We start from the raw sequence: 23,213 nt of genomic DNA, 5'->3' as shown, positions 1-23,213 counted from the left end.
AGAGTTTTCTCGTTTATTGTATATATAACACACGTACCTATTCGTACATTAAGGCACACTTCTTTAATATTTATTATGCAGTTGCCATAATATTTAATACACACGAATTTGGAGAAAAACCATACATATTATAATGTTAATTAGTTTCTTTGGATATTTTTTATAGACAAATAATGATACTGTTTCTAATTTGTTTTTTGTTTTACTATACTTGACATAGATAACAAAGATGTTTTTAAGCGAAATAAGTTATTAAAAATAAAACAAAAAAATAATTATATATATAAAATAATCGATTGATACAAAAACACTTTTATTATTATTATTTTATGGACTGTTATTTTAATTTAAAAATGTCTTGATTCTTTATTAAATATGCCTAGTATAGACATATGCAATACAATATATTACAGAAAATTCAATTTTAACTTCCACAAAAATGACGGAAATATTGCAATTGTATAATTTAGTTAATATAAATTTGTCATTTTCATTTACATCGAATTCTTATTAAGTACATTGTACGAGGATTCAATTTGAGTTCAAATTATTTAATAAATTTAAACTCAATAAAAAAAGTTATATATCAATTTCAAATCTAACTTCAAGTTGTATTACATGGGAATTTATCCGGTATTCTGCGAACGGAAATCCAGGGATCAAATTCATATAGCAAATGGGCCTTGAAGCCACAAGGTTTTAGTGGGTAAAAATCCCATACACGTCTTCTGCCCTCTCTCCGGCAGTAAGACGATATACTCATATTAAAAAAGTGGGTTAATTCCACATTCAAATGAGGTTACTAAATGGTAACTTCGATAAAAAACTATTAAAAACTTCATGTGAAGGATTGAGATCAAACCTATTCTAATTCCAAATTTTAATAAAGTTACTAAAATAAGTTAAAACTATTACCTTTTTGAAGTCGAGTGTGTACAGAGTAGAACAGTCACTATGTTTATAAGAGTCGGCACTGTCCTTAAACTGACAAAACTGGAACATGAATACATGCAACCAAAGCTTCTATCCAAAATATCTATAACGATAGATGTCATCTATGATCTACCTAGTTATTTTATAGTGCAAATTGATCAAATTAAATGATTTGGTTGCATATGTTCGTAACGTGGGCCTGGTGTAGACTAATTTCACACGTAATTCTAATGCTAAATTCAAATCAGGTTACGTATGCACTTTGTTATTGTGTTGTAAGGCGACATGATCTTGTAACAATGCGTCGTGGGCTCGGAGACGTAGTGCTTCAGCGCTTGCCAGACGTGCCAAGGAGGATGAGGGGGATGGGGGCGAGGGTGGGGATGATGGCGCTGGTGGGTCCGGCTCTGGTGGACGTAACGCTGGTGGTGGTAAGGCTAGCACATACCTGTGTGGAACAATAATGAAAATATACAATTATTGCATTGTAACCAGAATCAAATTGAAATTAAATAGAAATTGAGTAAAAAATTGAATGATATATGTGATAAATGTAACAACGGACTAATAATAAAACGATCAGTGGACAAATACATTACTGATTACAGTAAACTCTATATCAAGCCATCGGCTAAAAACAGGCACGAGTCCCACAACGGCAACTTTCAAGAAAAAGAGAAAATTAAAATCAAAATTATGGAATACGGATACATAACAGCTTAAGTAACATATGAGATGTTATAGTCAGTACATTCTGTGATATCGATAATTCTATTCATGTCTCTAGGCGATCATCAATTTGTTGCATATAATAACTCTATAAAAATATATAAAAACAGTTACCTATGCAGTAATGCACGGAAAGCTGCAGCCGGTTCAGCATCATGCCACAACGGCGTTGGGACCCCGAGAGCTCCCAGTCCAGCCCCCAGTCCCAGTGCCCACCACTCCCCACCTGGTGGGGCGCCACCTGCCCACTCGCCTACTACTGTAACAATACCATATATTAAATATTTAAATATATCTAGGTAGGTGAAAGCCAAACGGCCTTAAAATAAGGACATATTTTATAATAGAGCTGTTTATTGGTAAAATACTGTCCATCATCATAATCAACACTTCAGCCGTGGACAGTTAGACCATTAATTACGATTACGACCATTAACACCAGATTGTTTTAATTTAAAAAATAAATTAACAGTCAAATTTTAAAAGACTTTGTTTCTGATCTCTAATTAAAGATGTTACCGAAAGGCGACCTATAACACCAGATTGTTTTAATTTAAAAAAGTTTATTTACTAAATTTGGTCTGATCTTCAATTAAATCCAAAAGGCCAGTGCTTGCTTCATCATCATGTCAGCCTTTAACTGTCCACTGCTGAACATAAGCCTCCCCTTTAGGCGGTTTTGCCAGTAGCTGCCAAGCTTTGCAGGCGGATTGGCAACCGCATTTAGGCTTTGGAGATGTTTTAAGAGGAGCGTTGCTATCCATCCCTCGCTCTCCCTTAGTCACCTCTTACGACACCCACGGGAAAGAAAAAGATGGCCTATTTGATGCCAGAACCACACGGCAGTGCTGGCTTACCTTCGTAACGTTGTCTATACCATAGTGGTAAGCAAATGTTGTTGATAATAAAAAATATATAGTTCGTTGAAGCAGGTGACCATTAACAAGTAATATCGCTATGTGTATTTACACAAATGATAAAACGAACAATGCTCATTGTAAAACTATCACCTGGTACTGTACATAGTATTAAAGTATAAATATAATGAAGTAACTGTCGTTTTCACTTTTTTATACTATGACTAGCTTTTCTCTTCGACTTCGTCTGCCTGATACTTACTATTCACTGACCGGAACAAAAAGTAGTCTTTAACCATCTCCAGGATCCCATCTATCTCTATACCAAAAATAATCATAATCAATTCAGCGATTTAGACGTGAAATCTTAACAAATAAACTCACTTTCTCATTTATACCTAATACGTCTGATGGTACACGGTTCTCATAGTCTATAGGCGTCTGTGGTATCATGGGTGTCACGCGAGCATTGTCGAAGAATTGCCTTTTTTGAAGAATCCCGTGTATAATATATAGTCTCTAAGGAAACCTCGGAAGGAAGGTTATCTCTTGAACATCCACTTGAACGTTTAGAGGAAACTCTTCTAAAATCGCACGTGCGTAACCATTTTGGTTTAAGGGTGTGAGGATGGCTTTCCCGCCGACGGCAAGCATGGTAGTAGTATGCATTGTTTTTAAGAGTTCCTCAAACTATCCATTATAATATATATATATATATATGCACGTATTTAACACAATTATTCAAAAAAGTTAAATAAGCACACAGTATACAAAACGGGTTTGTTATAAGTAATATTTAAATGATACTAACTTAATATTTGTCTGTGTACCTATAGTTGCAATTGATCTAATTTTTATTCAGTAATCACAATAGTTAATAGTTGTTTATAATAGTTCAATGCATTTGTATCAATGCATTCCCGTCAAATGAGAAATCAAAGTAATTAATCAGTATGTCGTTATTTAATTTTAAGAGTCGGCACTGTCCTCGTATTGATTAAACTGAAAATGAATTCTATGCAGTCACCCATAATAGGCATCAGCACAATAAAATGAACAAGTATTTCTAATTTCGAAATTATTTATAATATGACTTTGACCAAATTTTCATTATTGATAGGTGTCATGAAAAATGTATCTACTTTCAGGTTGCATAGATATCATATATTTTTATTTGCAGTGACACAGGCCCTCGAGACTTTGTTTCCCGCCAAAAATTCTATCAAAATTGTCAAAGTTATCATAAAATATTTATTTTTTTAAATAGCAATTCAACGAGGTTAGTTTTATACATTTATACAATAAAAACAAATGAAGTATTTATAAAAGTAGGTACCTATTGCTAGAATAAAAATAATTTATTAATAAATTAGTAAAATGGGCCTTTTTTTATTTGTAAGATTTTTTACACTGATTAATAACAGAGTAGCGTGTTTTGGTATATAAATATTTATTTACGTATGTGTTAAAACTGCCTCGTTTAGAATCGACGATTTAAAAGTAAAAAATTAGGGTAGTTATACACTAATGCGCATATAATGATAGCGGTGTATTAACAAGCGCGCGCGACACCGGTGATTCGTTTACGTCGTGATTTATCGTTTGTTATTACGCACCCCATTTCGAAACTCGATAATTGCTTGAATTTTATATTTCCATTTGTTAATGTTTCGATACTTGGTGTTACACGCGACTTTGTCTGCGTGAAATGTACGTTTCGTACAAACTAATCATTTTTATGGACGAAACCAGAGGGAGCCTTTGTACAAAATTCGTTTGCTTGTGCACCTCTGTCCCATTCGTGTTTATACCGTTAAGCAGTTGTGTTTGCATGGCTGTGTTTCGATTTGAAAGGTGGGATATGACTAAATTTATAGGGTACAGAAGAATAACACCTGAGCCCTCAGAAATAGTAACGCATGGGGGTTATCTTGGGCGAAACAGTATACTCATGTCTATAAGCGACGGTTACCACTTTTCATCAGGTGGACTGTCAGCTTGTTTGCCATTCTAAGTTACATAAAAATAAATAGAATGGTAACACTGTCCGTGCTATACTCTCGAGAACGCTCAGACCTTCTACCGTCTGGTTTGTATTTTAAAGAACATTTCAATATGATGTCTACAGCCACCTTTCAACATCGCACCGTTCGCTACCGGTAGGGAATCCATCCTTACACATTAGTGTGGCGTCTGTAAATAAATATTGTACATATTCATCTCACAGCCACTTGTCAACATCATTGCTTTCTTCTTAGACCAAAATCGAGGTGTAGTTGGGTATAGCCGTATGTAGCTATATTTACCTTCTGTATATAATATATGTAAATAGACAAAGTTAGTTGTTATACTTATTTCCTCCGAACAACTACAATAGAACCAGAATGGTCACACACAGTGCAGTTTCAGAAGAGCTTCCTCCCGCGAACACTCAGGTTGTGAAATTATCTTCCTGCCGCGGTTTTTTCTAGAGAATACAGTATGGGGTTATTAATAAAGAGCGTATTTATATTTCTTAAGAATTAGCAATATTGAATAAGAAAATATTGTTAAAATAAATAGCGTTACTATAACACACGTATGAAAGGAAAAAAATTGTTATCTCTTTTATGTATTTTGCTTTTTTTGTATATGTATTTTTTTATCTCTTTTTACTCTTTTCTCTTTTTAGTAGACATACATACTAATATCTGTTGTTTTTTGTGTCCTGTATATAATGCAAATAAATTATATATCTATTGAAAATAAAAATTGACGAATTGACACGGTGCGTTTAATATTTTTTTTAATGGATGATTAATGAAATGGCAACCTACCCGCGCTATCGGTATACACTGGCGAGGCACCAGTAAAGGATGATGGGTGAAGATGAAATGGCAGGTCAGTTAGCCTATCGTGACGAATTCAACGATAAATTAGTCACGGTAGTTTCCAGGGGTAACCGCGTAAAGGTCGATTTGAGTATATTGATAGCAATGGAGATTAACTACCCCGTTACTAACAATCCTTTCCCCCCAGCAGTTTTACTATGGTAGATTTTATATTTTCTGTCGTGACTTTATCCCATTTTTTTTTTTGATAGGTGAAAATGGTATGGTAACCCCGCCTGCGCTAACGGGACACGCTGGCGGAGCACCAGTGGAAGGTGATAGATGAGAATGAAAACAGGCCAGTTAGCCCATCATGATGAATTCATCAGGAATTAACCATGATAGTTTCCACGGAGAACCGCGAGGAGGTCGACCTGGTTGGGTATATTGCTAGCAATAGGATTATCAGTCTCCATTACTAACAATCCCTTTCATCCCACGTTATCCCATATTAATTTATTATCACTAGTTACTTTTTATTTCAATTTACATAGGCAATGCCCCGGGGCATAGCTATCTATAAGGTAGTTAGAATTAGGGTGTGAAATAAGGGTGTACTGATTTCACTACCAACTGCCGGCAGTTAACGTTAATTGTAGTTGATACGAAGTGTCACTACATCGCACCGGTCACCGGTTACACTGCATTTGTAGGGTTGTCACGTTATAGTTTTTTTTAACCTAACACAACGACAAAGGAGTGGGCAGTAGTAGTGCAAAACAGAGATCAAAATAATTATAATAAGTACATATTTACAAAATTTACATATCATTATATCTATTTTATAAAATTATCATATATTTTTTTTTTTGATGTGAAAATGTTTTGCGCTAACGGGATACGCTGGCGGAGCACCAGTGAAGGGTTAGATGAGAATGAAAACAGGCTATACATACATCAGGTTAATCATGATAGAGAACCGCGAGGAGGTAACCTGGTTGGGTATATTGTTGGGATTCTCAGTCTCCATTTAACAATCTTTAGTGGGTTTTAGGATTTTAATCTATACATACATGGTATACTGAGAATAACTTTGTCTGTTACTGCTCTTTATCTCAGCGAAAACGAATTCTAAAGGCTTGTAATTTTGGATAATTTTAAATATTATTGAATCGCCCACTCTTATTAAATATAAGCAAAATAAAATATTAAAAATATTATTTCTTTATGAATTAATTATTACCTGTTGCATTTTAAGGTAAAACTTATAGAGGTAAGCAAAAATTTAAGTTATATGAAGATATTAAATCATATATATAGATATAAAAATTAGGTATTCTTTGTCTACAACATTGATTGGTAAAATTTAAAATAAAATGTATACTTTTCACGTTAAAGTGACAACCCTACATACCCATTATATAAACCACAGAGCACACACATGTTGAATAGATAAAAATCAAATCGGCGACATCGACTATTAATGATAAACACTACAATTATTATTCCCTTACCGCTTAGCGCCATCTAGCGGTGATTATGGAAAACGAACCGCAAATTATAATACAAATAACACGTCGTATGTTATTTCCTACGATTGTGTATAATTAAGGCCAATTTTCGGAACTAAACACGTTAAAGGCATTTTTTACTCGTTAAAATAATATTATTTAGGACGATTCAAAATACATATATGAAGTAAATAGTGATTAGTGAGCGATTAGACGGCGCGATTGGACTCTTGTTATTATTTCGAATTTATGGTATGATTTTATTTTCTTTTTAAATAATACCTACCGATTTATGTCACATGTTTTATGATTTATGATTTATGTTGGATTGTTCCTTAATTATTACGTACACACACACACAATAAATTCAAAAAATTCAAAAACTGTATATTATGGAGAATTAATATAGAAGAATACTTAATATATTGCTTGGGTACCTTTGTCCCATTCGTGTTTCTACCGTGAAGCAGTTGTTTGCATGGCTGTGTTTCAGTATGAAGGGTGGCATATGGCATAAATTTACAGGGTACAGAGGAACCTGAGTCCCCAGGAATAGCAACGCATGGGGGGGTATCATGGGTGAAACAGTATACTCTGTTATGTCCATGGTACTGTCCATGGCACCGCTCATGTCTATAGGCGACGGTTACCACTTTCCATCAGGTGGGCCGTCAGCTTGTTTGCCATTCTACATTGTATAAAAAAAAATATCTTTCATTTTAATAAATTCTGTTAAAATAGTAAAAACATCAGAGAAATCATTTAGCTTAAAAAAAGAATCATTAAAATCTTTGAGGAAAATTTGGCAAAGACAACATATATATAAAAGATAAAAAAATGCACCATTCGAATATAAAACGTCTTCCTTTTCGAGTTTGACTAAAGATACCATAACTCACCATGCTCGTGGTGCATAAAAGGCGCGTGATCTCTACCCATCGCCTTCTCCCGTTTGCGCCATTTTGCCCGTCTATTTTGGAACCACACCTGAAACAAGTAAATAGATATTAAAAATTTTAATAACACAATAAATACATATAAAAGATAAAATAAAAAGGAAATTATTAAATTAATAGATATACATATCATTTAAGTATTTATTTTTATTTTAATTTTAGTTACCAGAAGATAATAAAAAAAAATCAAGTTAATTTCTCTTCACAAAAAAATTTACTTTAGTCGTGATTTCTTAACAAAATATTTTTTTTTAATTTATTTTAATTTTAAAACTAATAATATGCACCTATTGATGACTAGATAATTCGAATAAAGTTAGAATATTTAAATTTAGAATTTATTATCTTATAGCAGCGTCCCTCTTAAAACATTAATGCCAAACGGTTGCCTCAACAGTTATCCTTTGGTGATGGTTAAGAGGGATCCGCCTACCAAATATGGCAACTGGGGGCAAAGGAATTGTTAGCAATGGAGTTTGACAGCCCCATTGCTAGCAATATACCCTATCAGGTCAACCTCCACGTGGTTCCCCCTGGAAACCATCGTGAACAATTCTTGTTGAATTCGTCACGATAGGCTAACTGACCTACTTCATCCTCACCTTAATAAATTTAATAAATTCTTCACTGGTGCCCCGCCGGTGTATACCGATCGCGCGGGTGGGAGTTTTTTTTTTGATAGGTGAAAACGGTATGGTAACCCCGCCTGCGCTAACGGGATCCGCTGGCGGAGCACCAGTGAAGGGTGATAGATGAGAATGAAAACAGGCCAGTTAGCCCATCATGATGAATTCATCGGGAATTAACCATGACAGTTTCCAGAGAGAACCGCGAGGAGGTCGACCTGGTTGGGTATATTTTGCTAGCAATGGGATTCTCAGTCTCCATTACTAACAATCCCTTTCGCCCCTGCCTCAACAGTTAATCTTTGGTGGTGATTTAAGAGAGATCCTCCTGCCAAGCGTGCCAACTATTGGCCAAATCTGTTAGGGGAAGGCCTATATTCAGCAATGGATAGTTAAGGGTTGATATGATGTCTATAAGATTTTGCTTCGTAATAATCAGGATTTTGCTCTACAAAAAAAAAGCGGCGTCACAGAAATAATAGGTGTCCAAAACGGAAGTAAACCACAGTATGTCAATTAACGTAATCCGTTCCTTAAAACTAGTGTTAGTATTTATTTAAAAATGTTATATTACCAGAAACTTGTGAATCGATTAAAAAAAAAAGATCAGTATATAGTCCCGGCGTCGCACGGGTGGACATTTTTAACATTTCCCTACACTGCTCTGCTCCTATTGATCGTAGCGTGATGAAAAGTATACTATGCCCTAGCCCTGTCCAGAAGTATGAAGATAAATTGTACCAAGTTTCGTTAAAATCCGTCGAGTAGTTTTTGTTTCTATAACGAACATATAGACAGACAGACAGACCAAAATTTTACTGATTGCATTTTTGGCATCAGTATCGATCACTAATCACCCCTTGACAGTTATTTTGGAAATATATTTCATGTACAGAATTGACCTCTCTACAGATTTATTATAAGTATAGATTATAATATTACTACTGTAACTTATTTAAACTTTTTGTTTTTTTACGAAAATAAATTTCATTTCATTTCGTTCAGGAGTGTCGTATTTTTTAAATATTCTCAGATAGGGCTGTCTACAGTATAAGAATACCGCACCGCTCTCGCTATGGCAATTTTAATTTTTTTATTGTGTAATTGTTGGCAATTTGACACGCCGCCCGCGCACCCCGCGCCCCCCTCGCTCGCCGTCACTCGACTACAATGGAGACGTAATGAAAAGCAATTACCCATACGTGGTTTCCATGCCTCGAGACAAATGTAACATTTCAAACTGTAACACTAAGGGAATATGGTTCAATTCACATATTGCACGAAAGCAGAATAGAAATAAATTGAGCCAGCAGAGTGGCATTCCGCTAATAAAAAGACATTGTAAGAGTACGAAAAATTGGTGTAATTTCATAATTTTCTGAATGAGACCGCTCTACTGTAACGTTGCATTCTCACAAAGGTTCACAAAGTGAATGCAATTAGTGATTTAATACTTTGAAGCTGAACTAATTACTTGAAAGTTGCCAATTGTACATTATTAACCCAACGCAATCTACCGACAGTTTCAGGAAACTATTCTAATATGAATTTTCATACAGTAACTCTAATACTCTATTACTTACAGGCAAAAGATTGGGGGGAAAGGGATTGTTAGTAATGGAGACTGAGAATCCTATTGCTAGTAATATACCCAACCAGGTCGACCTCCTCACGGCTCTCCCTGGAAACTATCATGGTTAATTCCTGATGAATTCATCATGATGAGCTAACTGGCCTGTTTTCATTCTCATCTATCACCCTTCACTGGTACTCCGCCAGCGTATCCCGTTAGCGCAGGCGGGGTTACCATACCATTTTAACTCTTTAAAAAATGCCTTAGACTATATAATTAAGTCTCTTTATATAAACCAGAGGGAGACTTTGTACAAAAGTCGTTAGCTTGGGCACCTCTTTCCCATTCGTGTTTCTACTGTGAAGCAGTTGTGTTTGCATGGCTGTGTTTCGGTTTAAAGGGTGAGATATGGCAGTGAATTTACAGAGTACAGAGGAATAACATCTGAGTCCTCAGGAATGGCAATGCATAGGAGTATCATGGGTTAAACAGTATACTCTGTTATGTGTATGGTACTGCTCATATCTGTAGGCGACGGTTACCACTTTCCATCAGGTGGGCCGTCAGTTTGCTTGCCATTCTAAGTTGCATAACAAAAACGTTTTCTCAAAAACAGATCCACTTTTTTATCCATGTGTACGTAAATTGGGTTATCAGTATCACTACATTATATTAAACAAAATCGCTGTCGCTGTCTGTCCGTCCCTATGTATGTTTAAATCTTTAAAACTACACAACGGATTTTGAAGCGGGTTTTTTTATAGATAGAGTGATTCAAGAGGAAGGTTTGTATGTATAATATTTATTACATGCATAATATTGTAGAGAAACACTGATAATTTTAGAGATTTCTAATGTGATGTGATGTAATGTGCACCCGTGCGAAGCCGGGGCGGGTCGCTAGTATACAATAATACTGTATAGAAAAAGATTGTATTATGAAGTCAAATTGGAAAATAAAAGCTATACGAAATTCTTATGAATATATTTAAAAAAAAAAAACAAGATAATTCCTAATGAATCGCAGTGATGCTTATCTTTACTGAACACTTTTATTTATGTATGAAATACAAATATAAAATATGTACTTGTATTTAAATCATTGAAAATGGTTCATGGAGAATCACGTTCACGCGTAATACCTCTGGTATTGCAGGTGTTCATAGGCTACGGTAACCACTTACCATCAGGTGGGCCGCATGCTTCTTGGCCACCTCAGTGGTATAAAAAAAAATAATACAAAAAGAATTAACCAAGACAATTTCCAGGGAAAACCACGTGAATATCGACCTGGATTTTTTTAATGGATGATTACTTACAATCCCTTCCTCCCCCCCCCCCCCGGTCAGTTAGATGGCTTGACCAACATGTATGGTAACAACATTTACATATAATGAATACATGTATATTAATTAATACAGCATAGTATAGTGGATGCAGGTAACTGTTCCTTATGGCCGTCTATGGCTATCTATGGGATATCTATGGGAGAGGTCTACGTTCAGCAATGGACACTTAGCGGCAGATGACGATGATGATTGTAATTTATAAGCAACATTTATAAATATATATATTATATATTAGAAAAATAATTCCAAATTCAAATTAAAAAAAATTGGCATTATCTGGGAAAATTTTATTTAAATTTTTTACAAATATCTACGGAGATCGTCTAGTTATAATTTTACTGTAAACAAAACAAAATCTGGTAGTACATAAGTATCTTTATGTTCAAAGTTGCAGCCACTTTTTTACGTAAAAAAATTTGTTTATTAAAAAGAAATTATCTGTACTTGATAATTAAAGAATTTTCCCATAAAAAAAACCTCTGCAAACCACTTGAGCGATACTCGAATGAATGATATCCAATTAAATTAATAAAGTATTCAATTAAAACAAGTTAAAATACAAGTCAATGCAAAATTGAGAACTACAATAAATAGACCACGTGTCGATCACTTGAGAATTTATTAGAGCTTTGATTGTTTCCAATTTTATTCTCAAAGTGCAAACAAAATTAAACTCAGTATTAACCAATGGTAAGTCTATTTTAGAATAAGAAATGTTGCGCAAGTAAAGAACATAGTACAAATAAAATTATACTTTATTTTAAAAGCAACTGTGCTGATTCTCGCTTGTAAGCGGCGGAGTAGGGGGCGTGATGGTCGTTTGTCAGTGAACGCCATCTATCGAGTGGATTAAAAGCAATTTGCACTGCGTGGAGTGTGATTTAAGAATGGTGGGTAGTGTGCCCGTGATTGCGGCTAGGGTTGGTATTTTTTTTATAATTTTATTTATTTTTAATAAAATAATAAATAGGCCAGGACACATTACACAAATATAGTCCCAAATTAATCAGAGTTTATATAAGAGTAGACTGCACAATTTGATATTTAAATATTTATATTAATATTTTTTTTTTTTTTTGTTTTAACACTAATATCTGGAATTAACAATCGGTATTGATTAATTCTTTACTCATTTGATAGTAGTTACATTTCTTGAGTAGTAAGTAAGAAAGTTATTTAACATCACGGTACGGATGGAGAGAGATAAAAGATTTTAGTAATGGGGAATAATAGCTCCATTAGTAATAATATACCCCGTCAGGTCGACCTCCTCGCAGTCCCCCCTGAAAACCATTGTATTTAATTCCAAGTTGCCATCACAATGAGCTAGCTAATTGACCTGTCTTTTAATCATCACTCCCTTACTGGTACTCCGCCAGCGTATAATAATAGAGCAAGCGGGTTACCATTGCATTATCACCCATTAAAAAAAACTCCTGATACGACTTCGGAAGAAGCCGCGGAATGTAGCTAATATTTTATAATATTCAATGGTCCCATCTCACCACTCATGTTTTTGCGTTTAAGCAGCTGTATTTGTATCAACATGTTTAAGAAGGGTGAAATATGATAGCGAAATGATAGTATATAAAGGCATCTGATTCGTTTAAAAATAGCAACACATGAGGAGTATAATTAATTAATTAATAATGTAACTGTTTTGTAATTATTTATATCAGACGCCCAAATAGGAAACCAGGAGGGAAAGGGATTGTTAGTAATGGAGTTTGTCAGCCCTATTGCTAGCAATATGTCCTGTTAGGTCAACCTCCACATGGTTCCCCCTGGAAACCATCGAGAACAATATTTGTTGAATTCGTCACGATGGACTAACTGACCTGCTTCATCCTCACCTATCATCCTTCACTGGTGCCGTGCCGGTGTATACCGATAGCGCGGGTGGGGTTACCATTCCATTATTACCCATTAAAAACAGGAAACCATATTCAAGAGCGCTTTTCCCCGCTTGATTGTAAAAAGTAGTGAGTCCGAAATTATTCGAACAATTCCGAAAATAATACGTGAGAAAATACAGTATAACTCATGGTAGTAATTATTTAATAGTATAATTATTACATTACATATCAGCACGTATCTATGTATTTGTAAAATTTTAATGTTTTCAAAAAATAAAAGTGACAACCCTAATTTTAATAAAATTTAAATTGACTCTTAATACAATGATGTAAAGTTCTCTTTTATTCGCTCTACTTAATATAGGGTGTATGACTTTCAATTGCACTCATCATTGAGAACAAGTGGCGGCACTATACGGACATGGCCTATTGGGCCTCGAGTGGCCCATTCAAACGTATTAGCAACGTGTAAACACTAATAGCGTGTTACTGGACCACTAATGGACTACAGACTATAAGTCGTTTTTTAGTATATTTTTTTTTAATGCTTTGATTTAAATAAATACCAGTAAGACTAGTTAAAGTATATAAAATATTTTTTCTTTTTCGAAAAATCTGCTCCGGTCACTGTCATAGGATACTTTTTTTTTATACAACTTAGAATGGCAAACAAGGTGACGGCCCACCCGATGGAAAGTGGTCACCGTCGCCTATAGATACGAGCAGTACCATGGACATAACAAAGTATACTGTTTCGCCCATGATACCTCCCATGCGTTGCCATTCCTGAGGACTCAGATGTTATTCCTCTGTACCCTGTAAATTCACGTCATATCCCACCCTTCAAACCGAAACACAGCCATGTAAACACAAGTGCTTCAAGGTAGAAACACGAATTGCGTAACTACTGGATCATTGTCATCAAAAATATTAAATCAAAAATAAAAAAAAAATCAAAAATCCACTGTAAGCTCTCTTATTTGCCTCTTACGACACCCACGGGAAAGGAAGCTAAATAGGCTAATATAATAAAATTAAATAAACACGGTTTTTAATTAATAGTAATTAATTAATGAAGGATGAATATATGGAGGAGAATGATTAATAAAGGGTGTGCGGTGTGGACTGCCGTACGGTGAGCGTGGACTGTAGGGGCGTTGGTTCAGGCTGGAGTGAAACACAGCGATTACTATTCTGAAGCCTCCGGTACCGTCTGAAGAGAGTATTTTTCTTCTTGTCCTATTTCTTCTCGAGTGTAGTGTGTCGCTGCTCGGAAGCGAATGCCGCTCGACGGGAGGCGGCCTATCTTTATACCCGCCCGCTCGCACGATAACGTTTCCAACTCGCGTTAGCGAATCTGCGCGAGAGAGAATGAACGAGACGCGTGTCTCTTCAGATCGGTACTCTATAGCGTTTATTTATTTATTACAATTTACAATTTCTTAATTCTATTTATTGTTACAATTTCCATTTCTATTTGTAGGTAATAATGACAACACACAAAGGAATACTTTATTTAACTTACACTATAGGTATCTTAAATCTATGTAAATCTATATAAAATAACAGAATACAAAAAACGATTAAACTAGAAACTTAACAACTATAAATCACGATTACATATATACAAATAATGTCGCGAACATAATCTCCCGCCGCAGCTCTCGTAGCTGGAGTTAATTCGTGTTCGCGTCGCTCGATGTCGATGTGGGCAGTATGATCAGCTTCTTAGTGGGTCGCCGTAGGATGCTCTTGTTCGTCCGCACGTCGACCGCTCGGATCTCGCCGTCTGGTCCAGGGTAGGTTGCCACCACCACGCCTCGCGGCCACGTGTTGCGAGGCAAGGTCCCATCAGCTATTAGGACCAGGTCGTCCATTTTGATGGCTCCGTGTGTAGCTCGGGGCTCCCGCCGGTGTTGCAACTCGGGTAGGTACTCCTTCACCCACCGGTTCCAGAAGCAGTCAGCTAGCCTCTGGCTGGCACGCCACTCCTTGTGTCCCGCCGCGTCGCCTTCGGTGAAGCTGCCTGGCAGTGGGACGCGCGATGGACCGCCCAATATGAAGTGATTGGGGGTTAGGGCGCTGTCGTCGTCTGCCGATGTTGACACGTGGGTTAGCGGTCGACTATTGAGGGTGTGCTCGACCTCGACCAGCAGAGTGTGGAGGACTTCTTCCTTGGGGGCCCGCTCGTTCAACGTAGCGGCCAGTGCGGTCTTCACACTACGCACCAGCCGTTCCCACGCACCTCCCATGAAGGGTGCGCTCGGGGGAATGTAGCGCCACCGGATGAAATGGACTGATGACTCTTCTTGGATGGCTTCCTCGGCTGCTTTCTTCAGTTCGACGTCGGCACCTTTGAGGTTGGTGCCTTGGTCGGACCATAGTTCAGTGGGACACCCTCTGCGGCTTATGAAGCGCCGCAGGGCCATTATGGCGGAGTCCGTGCTGAGGCTGCCGGCGATTTCTAGGTGGACTGCGCGCGTCGTTAAGCAGGTGAAGAGCACTCCGTACCGCTTCTGGTGAGTGCGGCCCACTGTCACGGTCATAGGCCCGAAGTAGTCTAGGCCGGTGAACGTGAACGGTCGTTGATGATGCGCCAGCCTGCTCTGTGGATGGTTGCCCGTTGACGGCTGCGCCGGTCTTGCTCTTCGTAGGCGGCACAGATGACACCTCTTCAGTTCACTGCGAACGGCGTGTCGTAGGCGCAACACCCACAAGTGTTGTCGCACCTCGTTCGTGGTGATCTCGAAGCCGCCGTGGTGAAGTTTCCGATGCACCCATGCGATGTATAGGCGCACCCAGGCGTGGTTTCCGTCGACGATGGGGGCTCTCGTTGCTCGGCTGACAGATCGGCGGCGGCTGCTATTCTCGATCGAAGTCGCAGAATGTCGTCGTTGTCTATGACGACTGACAGCTGTATGAGTCGACTGGATGACGGCAGCTGTTTCCCATGTTTCAATGCTGCGATTTCGTCGCCGAACGCCTCTTGTTGTATCGCGCGAATCCATAGCCGTCGCGCGCGATCGAGGTAGTGTGTGTCTATGGGGATGAAACACACAGATGGACTATTGCTGTTCTTGATTTTCATCTTCGTCTTCTCTCTATCGACTTTCTTCGTGCGGGTCCAAGTGGGGTCGGCGCTCTCTTTCTTCTTGTTTCTCTTTCGGATAGCGGTACAGCGTTGACTGGTCGGTCGCAGGAGGTCGATGAACTGCAACACTCGTGCTGAACTGCGAACAAGTTTCAACCAATTAGAAAAACGTGACGGATCGGGTAATGCTATAGACAACTGCGTCGCGTTCTGTAGCTTGTGTACGCGTTCTTCTCCCGTTTCCGCTTGACTATCGTCGCTCGTACTATCTTCACGCGGCCACTGCTCTTCGGGGAGGTACAGGAAGTCCGGCCCACGGAACCATCTATGCTGCGAGCCGAAGTCCGTCGGTGGGTCGTGTGTGGCGTCGTCTGCTACGTTGTGCCGCGTCGGTATCCATCTCCACTCGTTCGTCTTCGTTTCTTCGACGATCTCGGCGACTCTATGCGCGACGAACGGCTTGTATGCGCGAGGACCGGTGCGTAGCCATGCGAGCACGGTGCGTGAGTCCGACCAGTATACTCGGCGAGCGGGCTTCAGGTCGTGTTCTTCGACTGCCGTGCGCGATAGGCGACACCCGAGGACGGCCGCTTGCAGCTCCAGTCGCGGTATCGTGGTCACCTTGCTGAGTGGGGCCACTCGTCCCTTTGCCGCGATCAGCGACACGTGGACCTCGCCGGTCGCGCTTACGGCCCGCCAGTACACGGCACAGGCGTACGCGTCCGAGCTGGCGTCGACGAATGTGTGCAGCTCCGCTGTATCGGCCGTGGCTACCTCCGGGTAGCACCGCGGCACCTCCAGCGCGGACAGCCGTCACACGTGGTCCATCCAGCTCCGCCAGGCGTCCGCTTCCCGTGGTTGCAGCTCGGTGTCCCAGTCGATACCGGTACGCCACGTCTCCTGCAGTATCTTCTTCGCCTGTATGGTGATGGGAGTGGCGAGGCCCAGTGGATCGAACAGCGACATGATCGCTCGTAGCGCTTCCCTCTTCGTCGGCGTATGTTCCCCGCTGGCTATCTGTGGCGGAAGCTTGTGTCCGTTGAAGTTGAAGCCTAAGGTGTCTTCCGAAGGTCGCCATACCATCCCCAGTATCTTCTCCGCGTCGAGTTGTACCACGCTGTCCCCGCCGGTGTCGGAGAACGCGGCGCGCACTTGATGCGAGTTCGACGCCCACCGTTGGAGATAGTAGTTGGCTCGACCGTGGATCTGTGCGACCTGTCTTGAGACGCGTACGGCTTGCTCTTCCGTGTCGAAGCTGGCGAGGTAGTCGTCGACGTAGTGGTTCATGACCACCGCCGTTGCTGCCTCCGGGAACTCTTCCTTGTACTGTTCTGCGTTCTTGTTCTTGATGTAGATCGCTGTACACGGTGACGATGTTGCGCCGAATATGACACTCTTCATCCTATATTCCACAGGTGGACCCTCTCGTCGATCTCCTCGCCACAGGAACCGTTGCATGTCCCTATCTTCTTCCCGTATGGTGACCCGCATGAACATGTCCTTTATGTCCGCCGTGACCGCCACCCGTCGTTGCCGGAACCGCATGAGGACCCCCGGTAGCGATTGAAGTAAGTCGGGGCCCGGCAGCAGCATGTCGTTCAAACTGATGCCCTTCGTCTTGGCTGCTGCGTCGTGCACGATCCGCAGTTTCCCCGGTTTCTGCGGGTTGATGACGGCGAAGTGTGGCAGGTACCACACCCGTTGGGAACTCCGTGGCGGGGCGACTTCAGCATACCCGTTCTTGAGTAGCGTGTCCATTTGTTGTTCATACCTCTTCTTAATTTCTTCATTCTTGTCGAGTTTCCTTTCGACCAGTTGGAGACGTCGCATTGCCGATTCGTAGTTGTCCGGCGGCACAGGGTCGTCTTTCTTCCATAATAACCCCGTCTCGTATCCTCCCGCCGGTAGCGGACGAGTTTTCTCCTCTAAAATGTGTAGGGCGCGACGTTCCTCTTCATTGTAAGACCTCTTTGGTGCGATTCCCAGCGATTCGAGCGCGAAATGTTGCTTCATCATTTCTTCCATCGATTGTTCCTCTTCATGTGTCGTCACTATGTGGCTGATTCTGTGCACCTGCTGTCTTGTCCTGCCGCGACTCGTATCGTGCAGTACCCATCCCAGATCGGTGAGTGATGCGACCGGCTGCGTGTCGGATCCTCTTCTAACTTCGTGGGCCAGAAGTAGGTGCCAGTTGTCTTGCCCCAACAGTACCGTCGGTTTGCCCTCTTCGTAGACCAATTCCCTCTCTATGTCTTGTAGATGTGGACAGCCCTTGATGACGCTGCGTGGTACCGACTGCGGTGATAACTGCAGTTTGTCCATCGTCCGTGCCCCCACTGTGTATTCTTGTGGATTCCGCCCGCGGATCTTGAAGTGAACACGCGTCGATTGAGCTGCGTTGATCCGTGCCCCGGCCACACCTTCCATGTAGAATGGTGCGGGGGGACCCGTAGCACCGATTCGCTCCGCCACCGCCGTCTCGATGATGGTGCAAGTCGACCCGTCGTCCAGTAGCGCGTAGGTGTCGCACGTTCCCGTGGGACCGGTGACTCGTATCGGCAGGATCTTCAGGAACGCGATCTTGTCGTTTTCCCTTGCTGATGCGGTGACTGCGGCGGACTTGTCCTCGACGACGTGTGTTGTTACTTCATTCTCCGGCTGTTGTCGCGTGGTGTGCAGCAGAGGGTGATGAGTCTGCGTGCACTCATCCACTCCACATCTCTTGCTCTTGCAGGCGTGGCGAAATCTTCTTACTTTGAGGCAGCGGAAACACAGCCTATGAGTCTTCGCTAACTCCCATCTCGCCGATGTGTCTGCTTCCTTCATCGTCTTGCAGTCCGATGGAGCGTGTCCCTCTCGTCGACACATCGGGCACGGTGGTGTAGCATTTCTCCTGCGTCGTGTCTTCGCCGTCTTCCTGTTGCCGGTCTTCGGACGGTATCTCCTCGGCGGGGGCGAAGTTTCCACATCGTGCGGCGGTCCTTTGCAGGAACTGAGAGAGTGTTATGAGGTCCGGTTGTCCCTCCGGTTGGTCGTTGGCGAAATCGTAGTACTTGAAGCGTAGTACCGACGGCATCTTCTCTGTGACGTTTCTCACTATTTCTTCATTGTAGAGGTATCTTGTTCAGCGCTCGTATCGTGGCGATGACGTTCTGCACCTTGCTTGCGAAGAGGCAGACGTCTCTTGCGTTGTCCGAGAGTCGTGGTAGCGCGCGGAGTTTGTTCATTCGGCTTGACGAGTGCTCCAGGGCGGCCGAACCTCGCGGCTAACATCTTCATTTTTCTGCGGTCGTAGACCCGACGAATAGGGAGCGTGCCGCGTCCTTTGCGGCCCCCTTCAAACTTCTGCGCAGTCTTGCTAGGTTCTCCTGTTCTGTGTGTTGACTTGCGCTTTCTTCATAGGCCATCTTCCATGGTAACCACTCGCTCGACGATCCATTGAAGACTGGCAACTCGGTGACTCTTGACGCTGTGGAGGGCAGTATGTTGCGAGCGGCCATCTGCATGGCGATCGCAAACTCATTACAATCGATGCCCACCTTCAGCACCGGTTCTTCTTTCTTCATCGACTGCATCGCTGCTGCTATCGTAGGAATGGCGGCATGTGGGTCAACGTGGCGTGCGTGGTCCCGGTGAAGTGCGTCGCTGCTCGGCTGTGGCGGCGGCGCTCTCGAATCCTCTTCAACGGGTCTCGATACGAACCCCTGACGCTTGCCGGTGACTTCTTCTATCTCTGGTACATGCGGCTCCATCGTGAGTGCCAGCGTGCTTCGATGAACCCAATCTGACGTTCGTTCTCTTCTGACGGTAGCGTCGTCGTCTTCTATTTCCTCGTCGTCCTCTGATTCGGCTTCCATATATCCTTTCGAAGTAGCTCCTCCCGTGCCTTGGCCAGAGCCTTCTTTTTCTGCGAGGCCGTGGTGCGAACCGTGCGTGCCGTGCCGTGCTTCGGTTCCTTCTTCCTTGCTATCTCCTCTGTCGTTCCTGTGGCTTCGGTAGTCTCCGTGGCTCCTGTGGTCGTCGTATCGCCGGACGTGTTCGTAGTCGATGTGGTGGCGGCGGTAGACGACGTGGCAGCGACAGATGACGTTCTGACAGCCGCAGACGACGTGGTGGCAGCAACGGACGGCGTGACAGCGACGGACAGCGTTCCGGCGGCCGTAGTCGACGTGGTGGCGGCGGACGTTGTGGCTTCGGTGACGGCGATTTTTTGTTGCGATGACTTCATGTTTCTCGTAGTCGGCATTTCAGCGATCCGGCTTCAGAATGGTCTTCCTCCAGCGATCCGGCTTCTTGATGTACCAACGGTGTTCCTCCAGCAATCCGGCTTCTCGAAGGACCACGATGTGCGGTGTGGACTGCCGTACGGTGAGCGTGGACTGTAGGGGCGTTGGTTCAGGCTGGAGTGAAACACAGCGATTACTATTCTGAAGCCTCCGGTACCGTCTGAAGAGAGTATTTTTCTTCTTGTCCTATTTCTTCTCGAGTGTAGTGTGTCGCTGCTCGGAAGCGAATGCCGCTCGACGGGAGGCGGCCTATCTTTATACCCGCCCGCTCGCACGATAACGTTTCCAACTCGCGTTAGCGAATCTGCGCGAGCGGGACGGGGCGAGAATGAACGAGACGCGTGTCTCTTCAGATCGGTACTCTATAGCGTTTATTTATTTATTACAATTTACAATTTCTTAATTCTATTTATTGTTACAATTTCCATTTCTATTTGTAGGTAATAATGACAACACACAAAGGAATACTTTATTTAACTTACACTATAGGTATCTTAAATCTATGTAAATCTATATAAAATAACAGAATACAAAAAACGATTAAACTAGAAACTTAACAACTATAAATCACGATTACATATATACAAATAATGTCGCGAACAAAGGGAGTTAATACTAAAACGATTGCCAAAAAAAAGAATAGAAGAGGAAAACGTGTTAGCTGACTGTAAATGATCTGGATTGAGGGCCAGAAAATGATAATGTTTACGTAAATTAAACGAATGAACATTGAATGATTATTGAAATGATAAAAATGATTATTGATAGCTTGATATTTAGTACAAAATACATAGACCTATGCAACTTTCCCGAGAGTCCGACAAGCGAGAATGCACCGTGAGATTACCTCCTCCCTACACCCTCAAGTCCATAATTATTGCCAAATTGCAGCGCTCGCTTTAACTGCACCACGAGGGCACTTGTGGTTTAAACCGCGCTTAATTAAACCATTGTTAGTTGCGTAGACGGATTGCAGTTCCACCAGATTCCATCTTTACACGTTGGCTTACAGTTCATTCATTTATTCATTTCATACATTCGTTCATTTTGGGCATCTATCTCTTTTCGATCAACATCGGCTTAGTTTTTTTTTTTTTTTTTAATAATACCAATAAATCGTTCCTTATATATTGCAGTGAATTGAGATGTTATTTTGCCATACTGTTTATAGATAATATGAAACCACTATGGGTATAATTTTTCAAGGAATAAAAAAGAATCATCCAAATCGGTTAAGAAGAAATTAAAGTATCACGTAACATACATATAATTATACACACAGGTTGAGAACCTCTTCCTTTTTTAATTTATAATAGTATAAAATTTGTGTTTCTGAAGTGGCTCCATAGAGCTAAAATATATTATATTTTTAGAAATTTACTTAGAATTTAGTTTAAAGTGTAGACACAAGCAAAAAACAATTGTAAAATATACATGAAACAACAAAGATAGATAAATAGCCTTAATGTGATTTTACAATCAACATTTTACCATTTATTAATTTATCAGATCAAATAAATCGAAAAAGGAATGTTGCGTTGGTTTAGCCATTTGGAGAGGATGGATGAAAGAATTATGAAAGAGATTTATCGAGCAAGAATGAATGGAGATGTCGGTAGGGGCCGCCCTAGACGGACGTATGTCGACCAAATAGGCGACGTGCTGAAGAATGGCCAAATTAAAAGTACCCGTAACCGGCGAGCGTGTATGAAAAGATTGATGAATGTGGAGGAAACGAAAGAGGTTTGTTTGAATCGAAGCATTTGGCGTTCCATTGTTTCTGCCTACCCTAACGGGAGACAGGCGTGACAGATATGTATGTATGTATCAAATAAGACGACAGTACCGACTACACGCCTGACGCGCATAAAAAGGTCCGTAATCGGTCTTTCTTCGACTTATATTGTTCCGGTGAAAGATGGAAATAACAAGGTAGTGAGGTACCGTTAACAATATAATATTTTTTTTTATTCAACTTCAAATGGCAATCAAACTGACGGTCCACTTGATGGAAAGTGGTAACCGTCGCCTATAGACATGAGCAGTACTATGGACATAACAGAGTATACTATTTCCACCATGATACCCCCCATGCGTTGCCATTCCTGAGGACTCAGGTGTTATTCCTCTGTACTCAGTAAATTCACGCCATATCCCACCCTACAAACCGAAACACAGCCATGCAATCACAACTGCTTCACGGTTGAAACACGAATGGGACAGAGGTGCCCAAGCAATCGACTTTTGTACAAAGTCTCCCTCTGGTATAATATAGTATATCTGGTAGGTATACCTATATAATAAAATGGAATAAGGATTCAGTGTCTTTAAAAGTTTAGAATCCATTGCTCCATATTATGTTGATGTCATGTATAGGGAGGTAGTTTACAATTTTGATCCTCTGTCTTCCCCTAATCCACACTTACACCTCGCGTTCACAAGTGCATCGTCCGTCGACTCGTTAGCACATATTCTTGTTTAATCGTCAGTTAAGAAGATGATTATGCGATTGTGCCATTCGTCCCTGATTTATTTTTAAGACCTTTAAAAAGCGACTCACAATTTGTTTATATTTTTTTTTTATTATTTCACGCGATCACGTCGCCAATTATGAACTAATGTTAATATCATTATCC

General features: G+C 40.9%; 1 protein-coding gene across 3 annotated transcripts in view; it reads right to left on the bottom strand.

Moving 5' to 3' along the window:
* Positions 1–311: 311 nt before the first annotated feature.
* The window catches only part of LOC113514096 (retina and anterior neural fold homeobox protein 2-like), a 38,851-nt gene continuing 15,949 nt past the window's right edge, over positions 312–23,213 (bottom strand). For 2 of the 3 annotated variants that reach the window (XM_052902120.1, XM_052902121.1), the window contains exons 4-6: positions 7,740–7,827; positions 1,777–1,921; positions 312–1,381 (exon numbers count right to left, since the gene is read on the bottom strand). In XM_052902120.1, the coding sequence (XP_052758080.1) occupies positions 1,183–1,381; positions 1,777–1,921; positions 7,740–7,827 (432 nt within the window). In that variant the 3' untranslated portion in view covers positions 312–1,182. The remainder of the gene's footprint in view (positions 1,382–1,776; positions 1,922–7,739; positions 7,828–23,213) is intronic. The other variant, XM_052902122.1, reaches the window with a different exon arrangement.

This window comes from Galleria mellonella, unplaced genomic scaffold (genome assembly GCF_026898425.1).
Source record: "Galleria mellonella isolate WM207_F2 unplaced genomic scaffold, CSIRO_AGI_GalMel_v1 utg87, whole genome shotgun sequence".
Taxonomy (NCBI): Eukaryota; Metazoa; Arthropoda; class Insecta; order Lepidoptera; family Pyralidae; genus Galleria; species Galleria mellonella.
Note: the sequence above shows the minus strand (reverse complement) of the source record. Positions and strands in the feature narration are given on the sequence as shown.